The sequence below is a fragment of the Aedes albopictus genome, chromosome 2 (assembly GCF_035046485.1).
Source record: "Aedes albopictus strain Foshan chromosome 2, AalbF5, whole genome shotgun sequence".
In the NCBI taxonomy this organism is placed as follows: Eukaryota; Metazoa; Arthropoda; class Insecta; order Diptera; family Culicidae; genus Aedes; species Aedes albopictus.
This window is the reverse complement of record NC_085137.1, coordinates 421,401,078-421,423,665: the sequence shown is the minus strand read 5'-3', so window position 1 is coordinate 421,423,665 and position 22,588 is coordinate 421,401,078. Positions and strand designations below refer to the sequence as shown.

The 22,588-nt window shown below is 38.4% G+C and overlaps 1 protein-coding gene across 1 annotated transcript; it reads right to left on the bottom strand.

Annotated features, from left to right (window-relative positions):
- Window positions 1–4,832: 4,832 nt before the first annotated feature.
- Window positions 4,833–19,050, bottom strand: LOC134288505 (uncharacterized). The gene is made up of 2 exons (XM_062853553.1): window positions 11,656–19,050; window positions 4,833–11,424 (listed from the first exon to the last, which is right to left on the bottom strand). The coding sequence occupies exon 2, from the start codon at window positions 10,933–10,935 to the stop codon at window positions 9,631–9,633; it is 1,305 nt and encodes a 434-aa protein (XP_062709537.1). The 5' UTR covers window positions 10,936–11,424; window positions 11,656–19,050; the 3' UTR covers window positions 4,833–9,630.
- Window positions 19,051–22,588: the final 3,538 nt, after the last annotated feature.

Here is a 22,588-nt window from a genome sequence, read left to right as displayed (position 1 = left end):
CACGTTCGGAAGGAACATCTGAAGGAATTCTGGGAAGATTCTCAAAAGAAAGCATGAAGAAATCCCGGAAAGAATTCCTGCGGGTATCTCGAGAAAATCTTTCCGAGAATTCTTACCGTCTTACCGTCCAGCTAACAGCCGTCTTTTCTGCTCTCTATCCCAAACCTCTATCCTAACCCTCAATCCTACCATCTGCGCTACCTTCTACCTTATCCTGTACTATAAACCCTACTCTATCCTCCACCCTACCTTTCTGCTGTACGCTAATCCTTCACCATACGCTCTACGCTATCCTCCATCCTACCATCTACCCTAACCCTCTACCTTACCATCTACCCGGCCTTCACCCTCATCAAGCCCGATCGATAGATAACCAAATTGCATGGAATCATAGCACAAATCATCATTCCGTGGCCGCCACCGTGGATTATGGTTCGCCATCTTGGTTTTCAAAACGGCGTCGGATATTTATTTTTGAGTTCTACTCATCAACCCCTTTCGATGGATACCCATATTGCATAGTATCTGAAGCCGCATTGCAGTTAAATAGCATACATTCCAGAGTTTTAGCAGCCGTCTTGGAACATAAACCGTTGTCTTGAATTTTATTGAAATTACTTGACGAATACCAGAGTTATGTTCCGATATTAAACCAGGGAGCTCTTTTGTCACGAGACCATGAAAACTTGAAAATAACTAACATAATTGCATTTTTTGCGAAAAAAAAAGAACTTTAAAATCAGTCTAATTCAAAAGATATGATTTTTTGAAAAATTTAAGTTTTGAAAAATCTCGATTTTTTGGACCACTCTATTATAAAATTGATTGATTGATAAACTGCCTATAATCGCATAATTGTCCCATATGAATAGGAAACCCAGCAAAGATGGGACTGATATGCGATCATGGGCAGTAAAATGAAAAAAAAACACGGGCCTAATAATTTTAGAAAAACTACAAACCCAACAAGTTCACGGCAAACAGAGTTGCACTATATCGTTTTTTCTATGGAATGGCTGCATACCTATATATTGGGTTTCTCGTTAATGTTTAGACTACTGTGATAATTTGAGAATTTACTGAATCATCATTTCCCTGCGACATTTCAAGGCATTCAAACTTGTTTTGTTTGCCTGTGCATCCGACGCCTCTGTCATGAACTCAACCGAATTGTGTAAGGTATACCGGGGCAAGTTGAAACGGGTGGGGCAAGATGAAATGTGAAGTTTTGAAATAGATTTCAATAAAATTTGGAAATTTATCCTTCGCGAAAAGATTGTTTGAATCAAAAGCTGAAAAACAATCAGCATATACACAATGAACTGGAAGTGAGCATACACAATGATAAGTTTTTGTTCCATAATACGTATGAAGTAGAATCTGAGATTACCATCTTAGCAGCAACAGAGCAATGGCGGATATTTCCCCGATCGTCCCGTTCGTCCTTAACCTGCTGTTTCACTTTATCCTACCCATTTCAGTTTGTGCCTTACGCTAGCCGCTGTGAAGTTGTGTGCGAAATTCGACTATGAATTAGGGTCGAGTCTAAATGAGTGCAAATGGCGCAATACATACTTACAACTTCCTTAATAATATATTCATGAATTTCAACAGTAATTATAAGTTTTGTTCGTATTGGGAAAGTGTTACTAAAAAATTCGATTGGCGTCTTTATGATGATGTTGCAACACATTGCATCAAACATGGGATCAGCCGCCATATGTACCTCCAAGCTTTTTTCAAAATGATATGCACATGTACGAACAACAGAAGACATTTTTCCAAAACAGGAAGCAATTTGTCATCTAGAAGTTCTTCCCAAAATTCCTCCGGAAATATTTCAAGAAAGCTACACGGATTCCATTAAGAGTTCAAAATTTCGTTGAGATTTTACTTCTATAATTTTTTAAAGGCCTCCTTCTTCCTTTCATTAGTTTTAAATTAGTTGGGAAATTAATGCAAAAGTAGGGAGCCTGTACCAGTTATTGCACTATTTAAGGAAGATTATTTCTACAAAAATAACGAAACGACTGAGGAATGCCGTCGATATGACAAATGACATGTTAATTCCCATACTTTACAGGAAAAATGTAGAAACAGAGCAAAAACTGTTTTTTTTTTCTATTTATTACGGCGTGTGCCAGTGATAGGAACCATGAAGCAGTTTTTTTTTTTTAAATTCGGTTCCATTTCTCATTATTTACACGAATTCCTTATGGGATTAGCCATAACTGATACACTATGGCGAAATAGGGTGTAAGGAAGCCGAAATTTTAAGGAAAATGATTTATTTCTATCATAATTTAACCCTTTGGGGACGGTATTTTTGCCTTTATGGATGCAACTTTGCTGGCCTAGAATACGTTTGTTAAGGTCGGTTTTCACGGCTGAGCTAATGTGACCATCCGTCTCCAAAGGGTTAGGCAAATTGTGAAGTTTGAATGAGTGCAACCATCTTTTGTGAGTGCCACAAAATGTTGAAAATTAACTATAGCCAATTTGCGTTACTATGGCCATAACTGGTACACTGAGCCTAAATCTTATATAAAACAATTTAAAGACAAATGAAACAGCGCTTGAAATTGGCTGATTTAAAAAAGTCAGATCATGCCAAATAAAATTTCTCACGAACCTAGAGAAAGGATAAGTGATTGAAATCCATTGAATGAAGAATAGGACAGATAGTCAATGCTCTCAGCGATAATGACCAGACTTAGATAAGAATATAGAACCCGCTCAAGTAGGCAGCCATATACGAACCCTGATATCATACTTTACTAATTCAGAACAAAACCTCTTACGATTCAAACAAGCACGAGTTCTTATGTGTCGCCTGGATCTTTCCTTCCAAAAACAAAATAGAGCTTGCAAAGCATATTTGGATTTTATCTACTTTCACTGTCTATCTTTGTCAACGGAATTCACCACTAGACAACACAACAGTAGCAGTTGAGGAGAATGGTGTGGCGGCAGCGGCGGGTATCAGTAAAGTGATACTCATGTTGGATTTGGACGGTGATTCCGTCTGTCAGGGTGTCTTCCACGGTACAAAACCTAACAATCGGAGAAAAGTGATTCTTGCCAAAGCCCGAATGAATTTTGAATGGCCATCTGCGGTGGTGGTAAGTCTCGGAAGCAGACAGAATTGTCTGTTTTCGGGTTGGTAAATCAATGACGGCAGCCGTGTCGAGTCGAACCATCTTTTTAAGGAACTGAGTTTTGGATGACGGTTTCGATAATAAACAATCGCGTGGAGTAGAGGGTGGGTGCCGCCGACATCGCATTCGTCGTTTTGCTTCCGTCAGAGGCAACATTCTATCAATGGTCAAAAGCAGTCGGCTGAGAATTTGAATAATCCTCGACAGGTAGAATTCTCTCGAAACCTACGCGCAACAGAGTTTACGAAAAGTTCAATCGTTTGACCGTGACTCCGCCAACTTGTTGGTCATCCCACGTACGGAAAGAGGTTTACAGCGATTCGTTACCAGTTTCGACTGTTGCCTTTTCTTTGCCAAAAAATACGAATATCATTACATGTTTAGATTTAAAAGTTGTTTTAAAAAGAATCGACTATTCGCCAGTATTCCACATTCATGACACATACATAGTCAGTAGGTACTATATTGGTTTATCAGAGTCATGGCACAAGCCTTCAGTTCGCTCGAGATAACGCACGGACAACCAAGGCGCAATCCACTGCTCTCTGATATATCCACTTATGAATTTGATAAGCACAGGGGAAGGTCGCACCGTTATCAGCGCAGAAATGTTGTTTTCTCTGGCGTTCAGCAGATACCGGACGGCACGATATGATCTGTTGTAAAACAACAACAAAAATTACTAGAACTGTTTCTGACTATCTCCCAGAGTTGCTCAAATTTCGAATCGTTGGAAATTCGGAGAGATCCACCGCTGCACGCAATCGGGCAAGCAGGAGGAACTGTCGTGGCGAGAAAAACGACGAACAAAACTTATAAATATCTGACCGGCACGGCGCACGCGAGTTGCGTCGTCCATGTCCATCGTCCGTCCGCACATATTTTGCTCCCCATTTTGCTGCCACATTTTCCCGCCGTTCACGTACATATATAAGTATTGCAGTTTTATTTTTAAATAGCTCTTGTTTCTAGCAGAGCTTAGCAGCAACAGGATGATTTCTTCGGGAAAATTTGACGAAGTGTCCGGCGCTTTGGGACCCATAGCTACGAATAGCTCCTAGGAAACCAAAAATGCATTTACTGTCGGGACTCAATGCACACGAGTTGAATCTCTCCAAAACAAACTACCATCCGATAACTGCTGCCTTTCTGAAACAAGTGGTCTCGAGAAAAGATTTATTGCTTGGACAATATTGTTCTCAGCGCTCGTGCACTCATCTCGTCTTCAACTGCTGGCAGCAGGACCGAATTCAGGATTAGGAATTGATCAAAACCGCATATGTTCGTGCAAACTTATAAAGCGCGTTTCTATCTTGGAAACTCGAATTTGTTTTAAAATTTAGTATAACAGTTTACTCAGAAATTAACTTACAAATTTAACTACCACTTTTGAAGGCTTTTCGACTTCTTAGGGTACCGAGCCACTTGGGCAGTGGCCGGTATTTTAGGCCGTCTTTGCTATAACTCAGTCAATTCCAAACCAATTGACTTGACATTTTGCACACGGCTAGATACTATACGTATCTCACCGCGTTCCAAAAATTTCGTCAATTGGTTCAAAATTGGCTGTGTTATAGCAGAAAAGTGCCTAAAATAGAAGCCCTGCCTAGATGGTTTCACTTCCCTATTAAGGCTGATACAAATTCAATTTTGACTTTTTGCCCCCCCCCCCCCTTCAAAAATGTTTGGCTGGATTTTGCATTGTGAGGGGGCAGACAAAAAAATATTTATCAAAATATCGGGTTTTGCTGAAAATTCTTTAACAAATCCGATGAGTTTTTAATATTTTTCAGATTAAATGCTTTATTATTTTTATCCCATTTCTGCAGCTGATTTGGATTTGGCACACATAAAACAATATTGTTTCATCGAAAAATACACCGAATAGGTAGAATCTTGATTAAATTACAGTCGACTCTCCATATCTCGATGTTCTACTTCTCTATATCTCCCCTATCTCGAGGGTTTGATCAGTTCCCTCAATCTGCTACATTTATCCTCTTTACATGTCGATACCTCCATATCTCGATGTAATACTATCTTATTAATATATCTTATTGATTTTTGTTCTAGACTTTCTCTCTATATGACGATACGCTCATTCTCACGGGTTACTAGCGCTCGTTTCCTAGGTGTAAAACATTCTGAGAAGGCAACGTGACGTATGTTTGTTATCGTTTTTTCTTAGTTGCGGAGATTTTTTCAATCTAGTGCGCATAACAAATTGGTTCTTCAATTCGATCTCTCACTATCTCGATGGTCCCTTCAATATCGAGACATGGGGAGTCGACTGTATAAGTTATATATCGAAAGAGGGAAAAGGGAATCATATGTTACAGATCGAAGAGCTAAGGAAAATGCTTAATACAGAAGCGACTATCTCTTAGTTTTAGTTTTAGAGTTCGGACCTGAAGATGTTCTTTAATCATACTTAATATTGGCGATAAAATCAGCGCATTATCATCGGAACAGTTGTAGTATATCCTGAAGCGTGTAGTATTAGCCGAACAGAACCCAACAGCAAATGATAGTCAATCCAAAACATAATAAGTATTCAGCAGCAAATTAATATCACATTTTGATATAAGTTTATCTTAATTAAATTTGATTACAAATGTTGATGTTGCTTTGTTGTTTAAATTAAAACTGGTTTCAAAATTATTCTAAACTGCTTTGGATAATTTGGATATGTGGGCTCATGAAAATGGATTCTCATTTTCAGTTCAAAAAACCAAATTTATTTTATTTTCGAGAAAACATTCGCCCATAAGCATTAATTTATTTCTCAATGGACTTCAAATAGAACAAATTGATGAGTATAAATATCTTGGTATTTGGTTTGACTCTAAATTAAATTGGAACACTCACATTATATACATTCAAAAAGTTTGTTCAAGAAGAAATTATTTTCTTCGTACAATTACAGGCACTTGGTGGGGTGCAAATCCTTCTGATTTGATAACGCTATATAAAACCACTATTCGTTCAGTAATGGAATACGGTTGCTTTACTTTTGGTAGTGCTGCACAAATTCATTTTTCAAAACTTGAAAAAATTCAACACCGTTGTTTGAGAATTTGTTTAAAACTATTGAATTCCACTCATATTCAATCAATAGAAGTTCTAGCTGGTATTGTTCCACTTAAAATTCGTTTTCAGGAATTAAATTGTAAATTTTTGATAAATTGTTTTGCAAATAATCATCAAATCATATGAACCATTACTTGACTTGACTTATGAATTGCGGCAAATACCAAAGTTGCTTCATTCGCATTTTGCAAATTTTCTATATCAACGTAAATTTGAGGGATTCAACCCTACACAAATGTATTTCACAGATGGTTATCTGATTGATGGCATTGCAGGTTTTGGAGTGTATAATTTATGTTTAACTCATTTTCATAAATTACAATCTCCGTGTTCTATTTTCATTACAGAACTAATTGCTCTGTATTTTACATGTACCATTATCAGAGATTGTCCGCCCGATTTGTATATCATATGCTCTGATAGTTTCAGTTGTCTGAGTGCTTTGAATACTATTAAATTCAATTTTAAATCACATCATATCATGTTGATGTTGAAAAAAATATTATTTGTTTTGCATTATGAAGGATATGTTAATAAATTTGTTTGGATTCCTGCTCATTGTAATATTTATGGCAATGAACAGGCGGATTTATTGGCAAAATTTGGGGTAATGCGTGGACAAATTTATCATCGTGATATATTTCCTTCTGAATATTTTCCCAATCTGAGAAATTATCCTCTAAATGCTTGGCAAATCAATTGGAATTCTAGTGATAAAGGGCGATGGTGTCATTCAATATGTCCCAAGGTGAATCATTTTCCTTGGTTTAAACATGTATCTGGGAGTAGAAATTTCATTTGTGCTTTTTCGAGATTGATATCCAATCATTATATTTGTAATAGTCATTTGTATCGTATCAACATTGTAGATTCAAATTTATGCGAATGTGGCTTATCGTATGAAGACATTGATCACATTATAATTAATTGTTCTCGGTTTATTGCACCGAGGAAGATATTATTTGATAGCCTAATTGCAGCAGGTTTTTCAATTCCTGTATATATACGGGATATTTTGGGCTTAAAAAATGAACATATATTGAAACTTTTGTTCAAATTTCTAAATGATATTGCCTATTTTATTTGATACTGTTCCCCTTTTTTTTGTATTCTTTATTTTCAGCCTTAAAGATTGGTTTTTGATGACCCCCTGACCCCTCCCCCTTCCCCATTAGGATTTCTGGATTTCCGAAAACTCGTTTTACGATTTGGCATGCTGTCCTTTTTCAAGATTGCGGCTCCGTTATGGTTCACTGCCGTGTGAGCCTTTAGTTTTAAGTTATTTTTATAATGTTTTTTGAAAGGAAAAAGAGGTTTTGTGACTCTTTGAGAAAGATTTCGTTTTTGAAATGCCGAAATCACTCAAAGGGGTTTTTCCCTCTTTCAAAATTTCAAGTTAAAATAAATAATAATAATAATAATAATAATAATAATAATAATAATAAATTATTCTAAACTATTAACATACCTACCATGTGTTTTTTGAATAGAGTGCTCATATTTCGGCATTTTTTCTTGTTTCGAGATTTAGGACAAAAGCAGTAAATATCTGCGATCCCAAATTTTAGGAATGTCAACAAAATGCAACAAATTGTTCTGTTTTACAAGTGTGCAGATTTTAAAAAGCATCGGATGCCACACAAAAAGAAAATTACACGTGACGTAGGCATTAGAACTTTTAAATTTCCATTTAATTTCATTCGAAATTACAGAAAAGTACACAGTTAAACAGACCTCATGTGTTCGGTAATGAAAATTACCGAGACGGATCGGTAATTCAAAAATTTACCGAATTTTCGGTAATCACGCTCTCAATCACCGAAATTTGTAAAATAAGTTACAATATCTCGGTAAACGTGTAGCATTTTAACGAGTACGGTAATCTATTTCACCGAACTGGACTGCAAAATAGGTCCAACACCGAATTCGGTAAAGTTTACCGAATAATCGGTTCTTCAGGTTACCGAAGTCGGTAGTCTGCTGGCTAGAAACGTCAAACACGCAATGGAATTTTTTTTCTCCGGAGACGGTGATTCGAGCACTTTGTTTTAATATGTGTTATTCTCTTCCAATTCCTGTAAAAAACTGTAGGTAAGTACCTTTGTAACATAATTTCGACTGTTATTTCGCAGCGCATAAATACTATAGTGTGATAATTAATTTTAAAGTGAAATAAACCACTCCAGATGGCTTGACCGGCGGTGATGATAACTCCGTAGTGATGCGTTGGTAAACATTAGAATATGCTGGATCTCGCGCAACACGGTGCACAAACTGGTGATACAAATAGTTAACTTAGACAACAAATAGGAGATTTATAACAGAAAATATAAAAGTTTGCTGAAAAAATCAATATTGTCGGTGATTTGTGCTAAGTGTGTAGGTCTTGATGTTCCTAACATTTTTGCCCTTTCAAAAAGAAAGGATCATGAGATACGCGAGAATATATGTTGGGGTCCAGATGACCCCAGGGTCCCAAAACGGACCTTTATTTAAGTAACTTAATGGTATGAGTTATCCTCTTGAGGGTTAACTGGGATCAGAACAACAATCCGTCTTGATTTTTAGTTAGGATGTGAAATGGCGGAGATAAGGCTGTCCGTGTTGCATTTATAGACGGATTTCGCGCCAACTCGAACAAATGTTGGCAGCACCCTCTCAGATTACAACGAAACTTTCTTGGTGTGTAGACCTTGCCCAGATAAGCCACTTTGCATACTCATTTTTCTAATTTTTTTTCTCGACTGACTTTTGAAAAGGGCTAAACTTTTTTTATGGATTTTTAAAAAATGTTTTTAATCAAAAAATGACTACTCCTACAAAAAAGTGTTGTATGGGTGATTATCACAAAATAAGTCAAATTTTAAGAAAAAAATACTGAAAAAAATCCAAAATGAGCCCTACACTGAAAAAAATCATTTCTAAAAATTCAAAGTTGATTTAAAAAAAACACCATTTTTGATTTTGATGAAATTTTGTCTCAAGACAGGTAATTATGTTCCCTACCAACCGTCCATACATCACAAGATAGGCACTTTTAAGGAAAAAAAGTTTTTCTAACAAAAACTTTTTCTTGTTCGAATGATTTTTTTTTCAGTGTATTTTGTTATCAACAATAAAACCAGTGAAGGCAATAACAATCCCAGAATCCAATGAAACTCAATTTTCTAGGAGATTTTGTGTTATTTATTCAATCATTTGGAAGGGGTTTCCTATACATAAAAAACTGAAAATATTACAAATGTATTTTCTTAGGAAATGTAATGTTTGATCGCAATATGTATTGAAGTGCACTTTTAAATATACAATTATTTATAATTATGAATTTTTCAAATATATATATATATATGTGTCTTAGAGCCAATTTCAAACATGTTCTTTTCTATTTTTTTCCGATCATACTAAATATTTTTGGTTCATCTTCTGAATTAGAATACCTGTTTGCCTTTACTTTGTCGCCAGGAATAGGCAAAAAACTATGGAATTTCTGAGTGCCTGGTATTGTTTTGGCGTTATTATATATTTCTTCGAGATCTTCTGACATTTTAATGTACTGTTCAGTGGATACGTAACAGAAATTTAATTTAGTTATATTTTTATCTGTCTGTACAACTGCCCAGTTATATAACTCTCGTGGAGTTGTTATGGTATTTCCATAATCGCGAGCAAGACTTGCTCTCTTTGCCATTCGCTTGAGAGTGCCACCAATAGCATCACATGGACCTTTACCGTGGGACGTTGCAAAAAAATGCCATTCTGCTCTTAATGCATGCTTTGACTGGAATCTACATAGACTAGCAAAGTTCTTCTTATTTTTGTATTGTGATGCTGCCCCATCAGACATAAAATAAATTTTAGAAAAGTTCGTTAATTGTTTCATAAAATCTATCATTTTTGAGATGAACAACTGGACCGCAACTGTATCGTGAGCCATTACTTCCGATATGATAATGAAGCTAACATTTACAAGTTTATTATCTTTCATATAGTAAATTTCAAATGGGTGTATTGTTGCTTGCGAGTTGTTCCAATGATATCCTTGAGCAGCGTTTTGAATTATGAATGAATAGTTTTCAGAGCAATCACAAATCGCAAGAATTTCATCATCCTTTAATGTATCTTTTTTATTTCTGAGAAATGATGATTGTTGTTTATGAATAAAGTCGTGTGTTATAAGTTTGTCAATTTTATCAACAAGATACGGAACAAATTCATCAACAGGTTTAATAATCGTTTCTAAATTACAGCGATCAGTATTCAACCACTGCTGAAATAGAATCTCTTCTTTGTCATTTGATTCTAATATCAATGTAAGTTCCTCTTCAATGTGTTCATTACAAGCACACTTTTCACAAGCACGGAAAAAGCAATTATCTGTTCTGGTGGAAATATCGCAAAGCATTTTTTGTATTATTTCATCTTGTGACACAATTCTTATACTGTTGAACATTAAATTTACATTTTCATGAATAGTACATATGCATACATTATGTATACCAGTAGAATCAAGTAAAATACAATGCTTTGGTCGCAACTGTGTAAATACTGTGAAACCAATATTCACAGTTTTGTACATATCTACAAAAATCATATAAGCCTCTTTGAGCGACATCATAAAAAGTCGTTTTTGAACTTGTTGTTTTTTTCCATTTCGAACCTCAGAAACAAAATCATTTGTTCCTGGCATTGGCCTGCTGATATCATTATCATCAAAAAATTCTCTTACTATTTGTTTTGTATCGTCATCAATACCATGCCCCCTTCTTTTTTCGGTGGTACAAATCCTTCACCTGCCTCGCCATATACATTGGTGCGTTAAACTCTCTTGTGATTTTATTTACCGACCAAGACTTAGGAAGTACAGATAGTATTTTAATCTGTTCGCTTCTGTCAGTTGTAGGGTGATTGAACTTATCCTTTAACTGCATAATTATCTCGTCATACGCCTCCACTTTGCCAACATCCGTTGAATCTATTCCGAAGATATTTTTTCGAACTGCTTTCGTAATCTGCAATGATTTGTTTATGCGATATTCCATACTTCTCATGTTTCTAGATGAGATTGGCGATAAACTCAATGTTTCAGCAATGGTATTAAACTTCTCAATATTATGGGGACCCTGTAGTTGATCTGTTGACGGAATTGACTCCAATGATGGAATAGATGGTACCATATCTGTAAGATAAAAGTTAAGGTTAACAATATAATAATGAATACAGTGGGAAGTTAATGATAGTTATTTATGCAACGAGTTGCAAAAATGATTTTTTTTTCGCACAAGTAGTACATTTATCCAACGAGGCTTGCCGGGTTGGATAAATACGAAGAATACTGAAAAATGTAGTTTTGCAACGAGCTGCAAAATTAGTTATATTAAAGAAGCTAACACGTTGAAGGCTTACTTACCCAGCTCATGTTCGATTTGTTGACCACTCGTTGACGGTTCTGGTTCTGGAACATCATGATGTTGCTGCCCACTAAATGATGGTTGCATAGTTTCGTCGTTTCCATCCGATCGGCGTTTTTTCGTATTCGGGCTTCTGTTGTGACTTATCAATCCACGACATGACTCACAAATACTCATCGATTCGTCGATTTCATGTGTATATCCCATGGAATGAATCTTATCTATCAATCTTAATGACATGCCCCGTAGATTATGACGGTTGCACTTTGGATTGTTTATTTTTGCACTGCACTTGAATTTGTTGAATTTTGATTTATACGATTGATCCATTACTTTTCAGAACTGCCTTTAATAACCAAAGAGAAGTAACACGTTGAATGATACCGATTCATTTTCTTGTTTTGTTCATATTTGCTTTAGGTACAACTCTTGATTTTTTTTTTCGATTAGGTAGTTCGAATCTAATAAATAGCCTTACCTAATATTAGGTAAGAACATGGGGTAGAAACGTTTGGGTAGAAATTACAGCAGCACGTATGAAATGCGTGTTCTAATTGTATATTGTTTCGTACTTCTAGAGTGCTGCTGCGTGAATATGGGTGCATTGCATTGTCGCATATGACACAATAAGTTTCATTGCATTTTGAGATTACTAGATAACCTTCACTGGTTTAGTTTGTTTTTAAAAAAAGACACTGAAAAAATAATAATTTGGACATGAAAAAGTTTTTGTTAGAAAAACTTTTTTCCTTAAAAGTGCCTATCTTGTGATGTATGGACGGTTGGTAGGGAACATAATTACCTGTCTTGAGACAAAATTTCATCAAAATCAAAAATGGTATTTTTTTTTAAATCAACTTTGAATTTTTAGAAATGATTTTTTTCAGTGTAGGGCTCATTTTGGATTTTTTTCAGTATTTTTTTCTTAAAATTTGACTTATTTTGTGATAATCACCCATACAACACTTTTTTGTAGGAGTAGTCATTTTTTGATTAAAAACAATTTTAAAAAATCCATAAAAAAGTTTAGCCCTTTTCAAAAGTCAGTCCAGATAAATTTTGAAGAAACTAAGTATGCAAAGTGGCTTATCTAGTCTTGGTGTACATACCCAGAAAGTTTCATTGTAATCTGAGAGGGTGCTGCCAACTCCGAATACGATTTGGGGCGAAATTCGTCTTATGTAGGGCTGAAAGCAGTTCAAATGCTGAAAACGGCCTGGTTTACGGCTTATTCAAATGCTTAGTGGTTACCTGGGGGAGCATGACATTTGGCATAAAGTCATTTGGCATAAGGTCGTTTGGCATAAGGTCACTTGGCATAAAGACATTTGGCATAATGGTCATGTGGCATAATGGACATTTGACATAATCGAAATGCACCCTTCTTTATTATGCCAAGTGTCCATTATGCCAAATGACCGTTATGCCAAATGTCTTTATGCCAAGTGACCTTATGCCAAATGTCCTTATGCCAATAGACTTTATGCCAAATGTCACAGACCCCCGTGCAACATATCAAACTTCATGATTTCGAATGACTGAGTCAGAAACGATAGACTGAAGTCTGTATCAACTAATATGGCCACCCCGGAACATCTAGCACAGGCAGTGCCAAATTTAGGCATCGGGGGGCCCGGGGCAAACCCTATAAAGTGGGCCCCCCAAAAGCAAGATTTTGAAGATACATTAACATACATTAACATTTTTTCGAAGTTTTTTTTTCTTTTTTAATTTTTTTTTCCAAAATGCGGTGATTTTTTTACTTTTTATATATTTTTTTAAATTTTTTAGTGTTCTTGCGATTTTGAATGAAACTATGTAATTTTGACACAACTGTTTTGTTTCTTCAAATATTTATTTGTTTAATTTATTTTCAATCGCGTTTTATAATGTATTCATGAAAATATAGGCCGAATATAGCGTTCTTCTGAAGCTCTATAAAAAATGTATATTCAAAGCAATTCTCCAAAATTTCGACAATGATGCGATCATTTATTTTGTGTGTGTGTTTTTTTTTAATGTTATCTTATTCAGATAGTACACATATTTTATACTTTCATCCGTAATTGTAAGATGCTAACTAAAAAAAAATAAAATAAGAGTTAAAATAAATGAAATTTTATTTGGAATTGGGATATTCTGCGGGTATTTCCAAATTCAGATTGAACAAATTTAGGACTCTAGGGGGACAGTAGCAAAAAACTCTCAATAATATTAAACCCAAAATAAATAAGAACTTTCAAGAAGTTTAGAAAAAATGTGTATACCAAAATTAGAAGAAAAAAATCACTTTAAAAAATATTTGTATAGGTACTGTAGCACTTCACTAGCGATGAAATAACTGCGATCATGTATTAAAACCGATTCCTCAAAATGATCATTGTCGGAAATACAACTCAATTCTAAACAATTCGAGTTTTTAGCAGTTAAAATATTGTTTTTATTTAGTTTGTAAGGATAAAAAGTGTTTTGCTTTACCTAATAAATAAAATGAAAAAATCGTTTAATGATTCTAGAATGGCAGCTCATACCAACGAAAAAATCCGCAAATACTTCAAATCCATTCTTAAAATAGTTCCAGTGCACCAACGATTGTGAAATTTCGAACTTCGATTTATGTATTCTCAAGTGAAAATTCAGATTATGATATAATCTGGATACCCTGAAGGAACCCAAAGACAACTACTCTGAATAAAATATAATTTAATTGTAATTTAATTGTAATTGTAATTTATTATTCAACGTAAACCTGTCAGTTACATTAACTTTTAACCAAGTCAAGGACTAGAAACACATTAAAAATAAACAATATAGTAAACTAGATCTTATCTGATTGTACAAGCTATTCTTAGTTGTCTCTGTTGAGCGCAGCTTTAAGAGCTGCTAGTGAAGACTGTTGCCTAACATTGAGCGGAAGGGAATTCCAGGTGGATGCTCCGTACACCAGAACACCTTTCCGAGCGCTGGTGGTGTGATGTGGCAGAACGAAAGACCTGGCTCGCTCATTTCGTCCTACTGGTGTGTGCTGTCGGATGTAATCCGGATGACTGCCATGGTACGCACCGTACATGAAGTGGCATACACGGCGACGGTAGTTTTCTAGGAGCTCGCACCCAAGTATTGTGTGCCGCACCGCTTGAGTTGAGTCTCGCCGTCGCAGTCCGTACACAAACCTCACCGACGACTTGAAGCAGCGATTTAGTTGCTCTCTTTGCGCAGCTGAGAGTCCAGGGAAAAAAACTACATCGGCGTAGGTGAAGATCGGTATTAGTACTGCTTGCATTAGTTTTTTCCGGGTTTGAACGGACAGTACTTTCTGAAATCGTCTGAATGTGCGCAGCGTGTTGTAGACTCTTTTGGTAATCTCGTTTACTTGGCCACCCCATTTCAAATTTGAGTCCATAATGATGCCGATCGTGTATGGAAGTCTATTTTAAATAGTTTTGTTGAACAAAATATAAAGTGCTTCGGTATTCTTGCCCCCCCCCCCTAATCGGGGGGCCCGGGGCACTTGCCCCCTTTGCTCCCCCTTAAATCCGCCTGAGCACAGGTTCCACGGGGGCATCATCGTGGACATTTCTGGTTTGCAATCAAAACATGCCGTGCGACGTATCAATCTTTATCATTTCGAGAGAATGGGGCAGGAAAGATAGACAGAAGTATGTATCAATTGATAGGGTCGCTCCGGAACACCTGGAACAGGTTTCGCGGGGGCCGCTCAAACACAATAACATACGAAATAATCATTTTTAGCCATTTGGCATCGTACACAAATTACGTAACGCTATAGGGGAAGAGGGGGAGTCCAGCTTAGCGTTACGATCCATACAAAAGTTTTTATATATATTTTTTTTTGCTAGGTTTCTAGCTGCACTCTGAATAGAGTTTAAACCTCTACACTAGACCCGAAGATAGAAAAGAGTACGTAATCTTTCAGAAGCAGTTTGCCAGCAGTACGCGGAAAATGATATCCATTAAGACACTGTTGCAACTGACTGAGAAAGATACGGTAGAAGATTGGAAAGTTTTCAATTGGTCAATCAGTCAGGATTTGCCTATGTAGTGGTATGGTCACACGGTTTGTGTTTGTCTCCTTGTTTGATTTTGTGGTATGGTTAAATATGTTTTTCTCCTCGTTAAGTCAGTTGTCGTATGGTGTTTTTTTTTCATCGAATCAATCGAACCCTGTATGTTAAAATATAGTCGATCCTGTGTCAAATTGTTTTCTTGATTTCGCTAATCGTTTTCTACTTGTCTTCATCTCTTGTGTCCTTAAATTGTCATCGCTCCAAAATCCACAGAAACATGTAACTGAACTTCTGAACATCTAAGAGATAATCAAAAATACGTTAAGTTGGTCAGTTGATTGCAATAAAATTTTAAAATAATAAAGATTTCATGTCAACTTTCATCCCGCTACAAATACTATTAAAAATATTCAAATTCGTTCAATTGTCTTATCGGTCCTACCTAGATGAACCATGTCGTTTTCTCAAGCGTAGTCTAGAAATGTCAACCTAGTCATACACAAGTAACGTTGTTCAGTTAATATAAAGCAGTCAGTTTTTGTCCAAAATGTCACGTCGAATGCATTGACGTCAACAATGAGTTTAAGTGTTCGCACGTTAGCTTTAAATCTATCAGCACAATTAAGTGCTGCAAATCTCCTTCCCACTATTGATTCTTCGGTCGATTTTTATTGCTTTATTTAAATAAAATATGACCAACTAACATCGACATTAATAAATTACTATGTAATAAAAATCAACCGAGAAACGTGGGAAATAGAGCCCAAACAACATGTTGAAGTCAGATGGCTGTAAAAGGTTCCAAAACCTGTCACAAATCCTATAATACTTTCATTAGGATTTGTAACGATAATCAAAACCTTCTCAAATCCAACCGACTTGGAACTATTGCTTGGGAATAGACTCTACTGAGCCCCGGCGGTTCCTCCTGTTTATCGAGCATGTCTGATGCATATGATCAGCCATACTCCATCTGCAGCAGCCGGTTCGTGATGAACCGTTGGAGGCGCATTAAAGTGTTAAAAAGGTGATATGTTTCACTAAAGAACACTACATTACAATAATCAAAATGCTTCACTTTAATACCGTCAACCCCTGCGAACTTAGCCAGGGATACAAAAGTTTTTATATTTCCATACAAAAAACGTCACAAGGGGGAGGGAGGGGGTCTGAAATTACCAATTTTAGAGTTACGTAATTTGTGTACCTTGGCTTTGGTACTCCCCTCCCCCCTGACCATAGTACTATCCGGAATATCTCCGGAAATTACATGGCCACTTGAGTGTAAGAAACCTGCACCAATTTATGATCGATTAAGGGCGATTTAAAAAAACATCGAATGAAAATTGACGAAATGCCAGCATTTTCAAAATGAGTTGTCGGGGGTCGGGTACGTGAAGGTAATAAAGATTCTATGGACAAGACCGCAATATTTCAAAAAAAAAACTAATAAAATTAATTGAACCAACTTAATATGTGAACGAGATGTTTTATTACCAATGTTTTTCATGTTGATTTGCATGTGCACCATTAACCCTCTACTTCCCATGGTTGCTCTAGAGCACCATCGATTGTCGACGAAATCGAGACAAACGGAATTAGATGAATATGATGTAATAGTTTTTATCATATGGTTGTAACCTCATTAGGTGAACCCAACTGCCAACTACTTGTTTCAATAGTGCAACTATTGATAAACAAGCAAAAGACTATTGATTTACAACTAAAAACTTTTTCGTTGATTTCGGAATTTTTCATAACTTTTGTTCAAACACTTTTTTCGGAAACGCTTTCTTGGCATAGAAATAGTCGTTCAAAGTCGTGGGAAGAAAAGGGTTAAAGGTAAAAATCAACTATCTATGACCAATTTGAGGTACTGTAGCCATAACTACTGGTTAACTGACCGTACCTCTCATGTACAAAACAAAACAATCAGATTGTTGATTGAATTCCCAGACAAATTATGCTTGGAAAATAATGTACATAGAAGACACCCTGGATTGATATGAAACAATTAGAGTTTTTTAGATCTTCAGAGGTCAAGAGACATTCCGAATCCATCTTCAGATTAATTGCAAAAGTCTCTTGACCACTGCTTATAAGACTTAGTGTCAGATATATTTTATTCCTTTCTTTAAAAGTAGTAAATAGATCTGCCGAATAACTTATTGGGACCTTGGCCATGAGAAACCAAGTATTACCGGTCCCTTATACCCACAGACAACAGATTCGGGCCTGATCACCATCATCATCACACTGCCGTCATCCGTCGTCGAGTGGCAGTCGGTGACGAAAATCTTCGCGTCCGTGAAGAGAGCTCCAATCTATTTTTGTACCCCCTCATACAGGATTAGCCAATGTGCCATCCCTCGAGCCGGTGAGCAGCACTTTTGTCGTGGCCATCGGTTCCATATGATCTTAACCCGGTGGACGGACACATACCTTTTCCTTAGCCCTTCCGGCGTGCTTCTGAACGGACTTGGCCAGCAACATTCCTTTATTTTCCGCCATCGTGCGATACTGCTGCAGCTGGGAGATTAGACGAGTTTCCGTCGTTTCCGGAGAATGGACACTTCCGATGCACTACACGACGCACTTGTGGGGAACACCGGAATCCGGTTTCTGTTAGTGAACCAGGAATATAAATCTTCTGGAACGCACCACACAACTTCACACTCCCGTCACGGAAAATGCACCGAACAAGCCAGCCAGCATCCGATCGAGCGAGGCCAAGGAACACTTTCACCCCGAAACCTTACACTGCCAAATTCACTAAACCGCAGCGCACCACTAGCGGAGGCGCAAAGGAATAATACACACACTGGCTCGCACTTAGCAGCGGCTGAGAAAATATATAATTCGGAAAAATCTCAAAAGGAAAACCCGCTCCCTGTTGCTGCTGGTCCTCTTCTTGCGATCTTGTCACTCTGTGCTACGCACTCACTCGCGCGTTTTCCCTCGCGAAAAACTCCAACACACCAGCTATTTTCCGCTGTTGTTTTGCTTTTCCGTCCGACGAAATCGAAGACACCACTCTCGAGTCGAGCGGCCCCAAGTTTTCTGTAGCTGTCAAAATATTGGGTGTTCGGGGGGAATAAAGGCACCACAGCCAGAATACTCTTCGTTGGCAACGCGCACCGAGAGGCAGGGTGAAAAGAAAAAACACAAAACACCGAAGACGATGAGTTCGCGGATTGAAACGGTACCTCCTAAACTCTGTTTATAGGCGAGATGGACCAACCAATGGTCTTAGCCAGTCGAAAAGACAAGTCCAAAGAAAAAAAAAAAAAAAACTCTGTTTCCTTTCGATTCGGACACCAACTCGCGACGGCGATCACTGACGACTGGATGACGACGGTGCGCGGATTTGCGACTGACCTGCCCGCCCAGTCCACACACAACAAAGCCGAAGACGGGGATTGCACGCGACATTCAGCACACACAAAAGCTTGTCGAATAATAAAGAGTTCAGAATCTTGTTGCCAATTTTACTGTTTATCAACAGCTATCTATGTATTGATATCGGACGTATCCGAATAAAGATTTATGAAAATAGTATCACTTACCCAGTAGAAGAAGCAGTGGCTAAAAATCCAAGGAAGGACTTTAACATCTTAAACATACAAGCTAATGGGTAAAGCAAATTTAGCGTGATGTTTGTGGCCATCGTGTTTCACGCTCTCTCGTGCACACGAGAGAGGAATGCATTTGACAGACAGGTTGCATTTTGCATGTTGCATAACAGTCCATGTCAAATCGAGGACTACCAACACCGCTGGGTTCGACGCGGTACGTTTAGTGCATAAGCAACTAGTGGCACAAAACAGGTCAATAATTATTATTTATTAGTTTTATTTAAATGACGAAAACATTTTTCAATCAGTTTGTAATTCATTATTCAAAGTAAACTTGTAAGTTGCTTAAACTTTTGACCAAATCATGTACTACATCCTGTTTTAATATTTAGTATAAAAAAAAAGTGGGCTGCAAAACGGTGAGTCGATAAGGAGAGCGTCCAACATAGCTCTGTTCCTCACAAGTTCCTACCTCATGCTTCCACGGGCCAAGCGATGACAAAGACCGCCAGCTAAGAGTTGTGTGCTTAGCTGGTAGGGCAGCATCCATTTATTACGTAACGCTAAAATCGACATTTTTAGACCCCCCTCCCCCCTCCGTAACGCTTTTTTGTATGAAAATCCTAAAATTTTTGTATGGGCCGTAACGCTCGGTAGTACTCCCCCCCCCTAGAGCGTTACGTAATTTGTGGACGGCGCCTACACTGAATGAAACTCCCCGCCCAAGATCGACTGAGAGGCGATACGATCACGCCCCTTAACGACATTTGGTCGGAAACCGTATGGTCCACCGACCGAATGATGTCATCCTAAAACCGGATGACAGTGATATGAAAATTGAATGTCAACCATATGGTCGAGCGACCTTGTTTTTTAGCGATTGATAACAATAATGTCACCGCTATCTTTTCCAAAAAAATGATGTGCTTTGTGACCAGGATACCCTCGCGGGCATCCTATTCAAAAAAAGATGGCATGTCCAAGACATGCGACGCTAACTCGTCAACGACCCGGGTGTCACGATCAAGGAACTTGTTACGCTATCGATGAATAAATTCGGTGCATCTGAGCGGCCTACGCTCTGCAACTAATAATCATTTAGACAGCGTGCGTCGACTCATACGCGAACAAGATGATCGTCATCGGCTTTTTAGGATGATTGCCGTATGACTGATTCGTCATTCGAGAACACGATTTTGGTAATTTGGAATGGATGGTCGGACAAATCAGTCGATTTCGGGATGGGGTTTTCGTTCAGTGTAGTGCAGCCTGGGCACTGTTGTCCTTCTGACTTCAGCTAGATTGAGGAGGTACGATTCGAGCGTTTGTTCACCAAGGAGGTGCGGCTCAAACAGCGTCTGTTCTGGCATCCAGCGGCTGAGTAAGAAACGCTGCACCACGCCCAGCTAGATCCAAGGTGGTAGCCCCATCAGCGAGGGGCGGATCACTTCCAAAACAACTGAATCGAAAATGCGTTTTGATGGAAATGCGTTACAAAATGCTCCAACGCGTTGAAAAATGCATTTGAAAATGTAATGCGTTGAAAAATGCACCAAAATATCCAATGCGTTGAAAAATGCACAGGAATGCATGACGAATTTTTGGGGTTTTAATACATAATTTGTTGAAAAATACGCCAATGCGTAGGAAAATGCGTGTTATTTATCAATGCGTATAAAAATGCGAGCATTCTACCAATGCGCATAAAAATGCGTGTTTTCTGTCAATGCATAGAAAAATGCGTGTTTTCTATCAATGCGTAGAAAAATGCAAGTTTTTTATGTCAATGCGTATAAAAATACGAACAATTTTATCAATGCGTTGAAAAGTGCATGCTGTAAAATTTTGACAGGTGTTGTTCAATTTTAGAAATGCGCGAGAAATGCGTACCTTAATACGCTAATGCGTAACAAAATGCGCCAATGCGTATGTCAATACGCAAGGCTGAATCGAAAATGCGCTAGTGATTCGCCCCTCGCCCATCAGCGTGGTCGTCCTAGTGTTGGTTGGGACGTTAAACAGAACTGGCACGATGGCCCTCCGGCGAGACAGGAGTGTTGGCGTAGGCCCAATAAGCCACCCGTAAAAATCCCCATTGCGAATAACATAGGAGAAAATACGACTCGATACAATCGGCAAAGACCCACGCGACGAAATAAGGACTACGATTGGAAACTTGGAACATGGAATTGCAAGTCACTAGGTTTCGCAGGATGTGACAGGATAATCTACGACGAACTACATCCCCGCAACTTCGACATCGTGGCGTTGCAGGAACTCTGTTGGACTGGACAGAAAGTGTGGAAAAGCGGGCATCGAGCGGCTACCTTCTACCAAAGCTGTGGCACCACCAATGAACTGGGAACAGGATTTATAGTGTTGGGCAAGATGCGACAACGTGTGATCGGGTGGCAGCCGATCAACGCAAGGATGTGCATGTTAAGAGTTAAGGGCCGTTTCTTCAACTACAGCATCATCAACGTCCACTGCCCACACGAAGGGAGACCTGATGACGAGAAAGAAGCGTTCTACGCGCAGTTAGAGCAAACATACGATGGTTGCTCGCCGTGTGACGTGAAAATCGTTGTCGGCGACATGAACGCGCAGGTAGGAAGGGAGGAAATGTACAGACCGGTAATCGGGCGAAACAGCCTGCACGCCGTATCGAATGATAACGGCCAGCGATGCGTAAACTTTGCAGCCTCCCGTAGTATGGTAGTCCGAAGCACCTTCTTCCCCCGCAAAGATATCCACAAAGCCACCTGGAGATCACCCGACCAACAAACAGAAAATCAAATCGACCACGTTCTAATCGACGGTAAATTCTTCTCGGATATAACCAATGTCTGCACATACCGCAGTGCGAATATAGATTCGGATCACTACTTAGTCGCTGTATGCATGCGCTCAAAACTTTCGACAGTTATCACCACGAGTCGAAGTCGAACGCCGCGGCTCAACATCGAGCAGCTGCGTAACGTAGAAGTGGCTCAAGACTACGCGCAGCAGTTAGCAGTGGCCCTACCAACGGAAGAGCAGCTTGGCGCAGCTACACTTGAAGATGGCTGGAGGGCCATCCGATCCGCCATAGGTAGTACCTCGGCTACAGCACTAGGCTTCGCGACTCCGAATCACAGAAACGACTGGTACGACGGCGAATGTGAACAGTTGAAAAACGAGAAGAATGCAGCATGGGCGAGAATGCTGCAACACCGTACGAGAGCGAATGAGGCACGTTACAAACAGGCGCGGAACAGGCAGAACTCAGTCTTCCGGATGAAGAAGCGCCAGCAGGAAGAACGAGATCGCGAAGGGATGGAAGAGCTGTA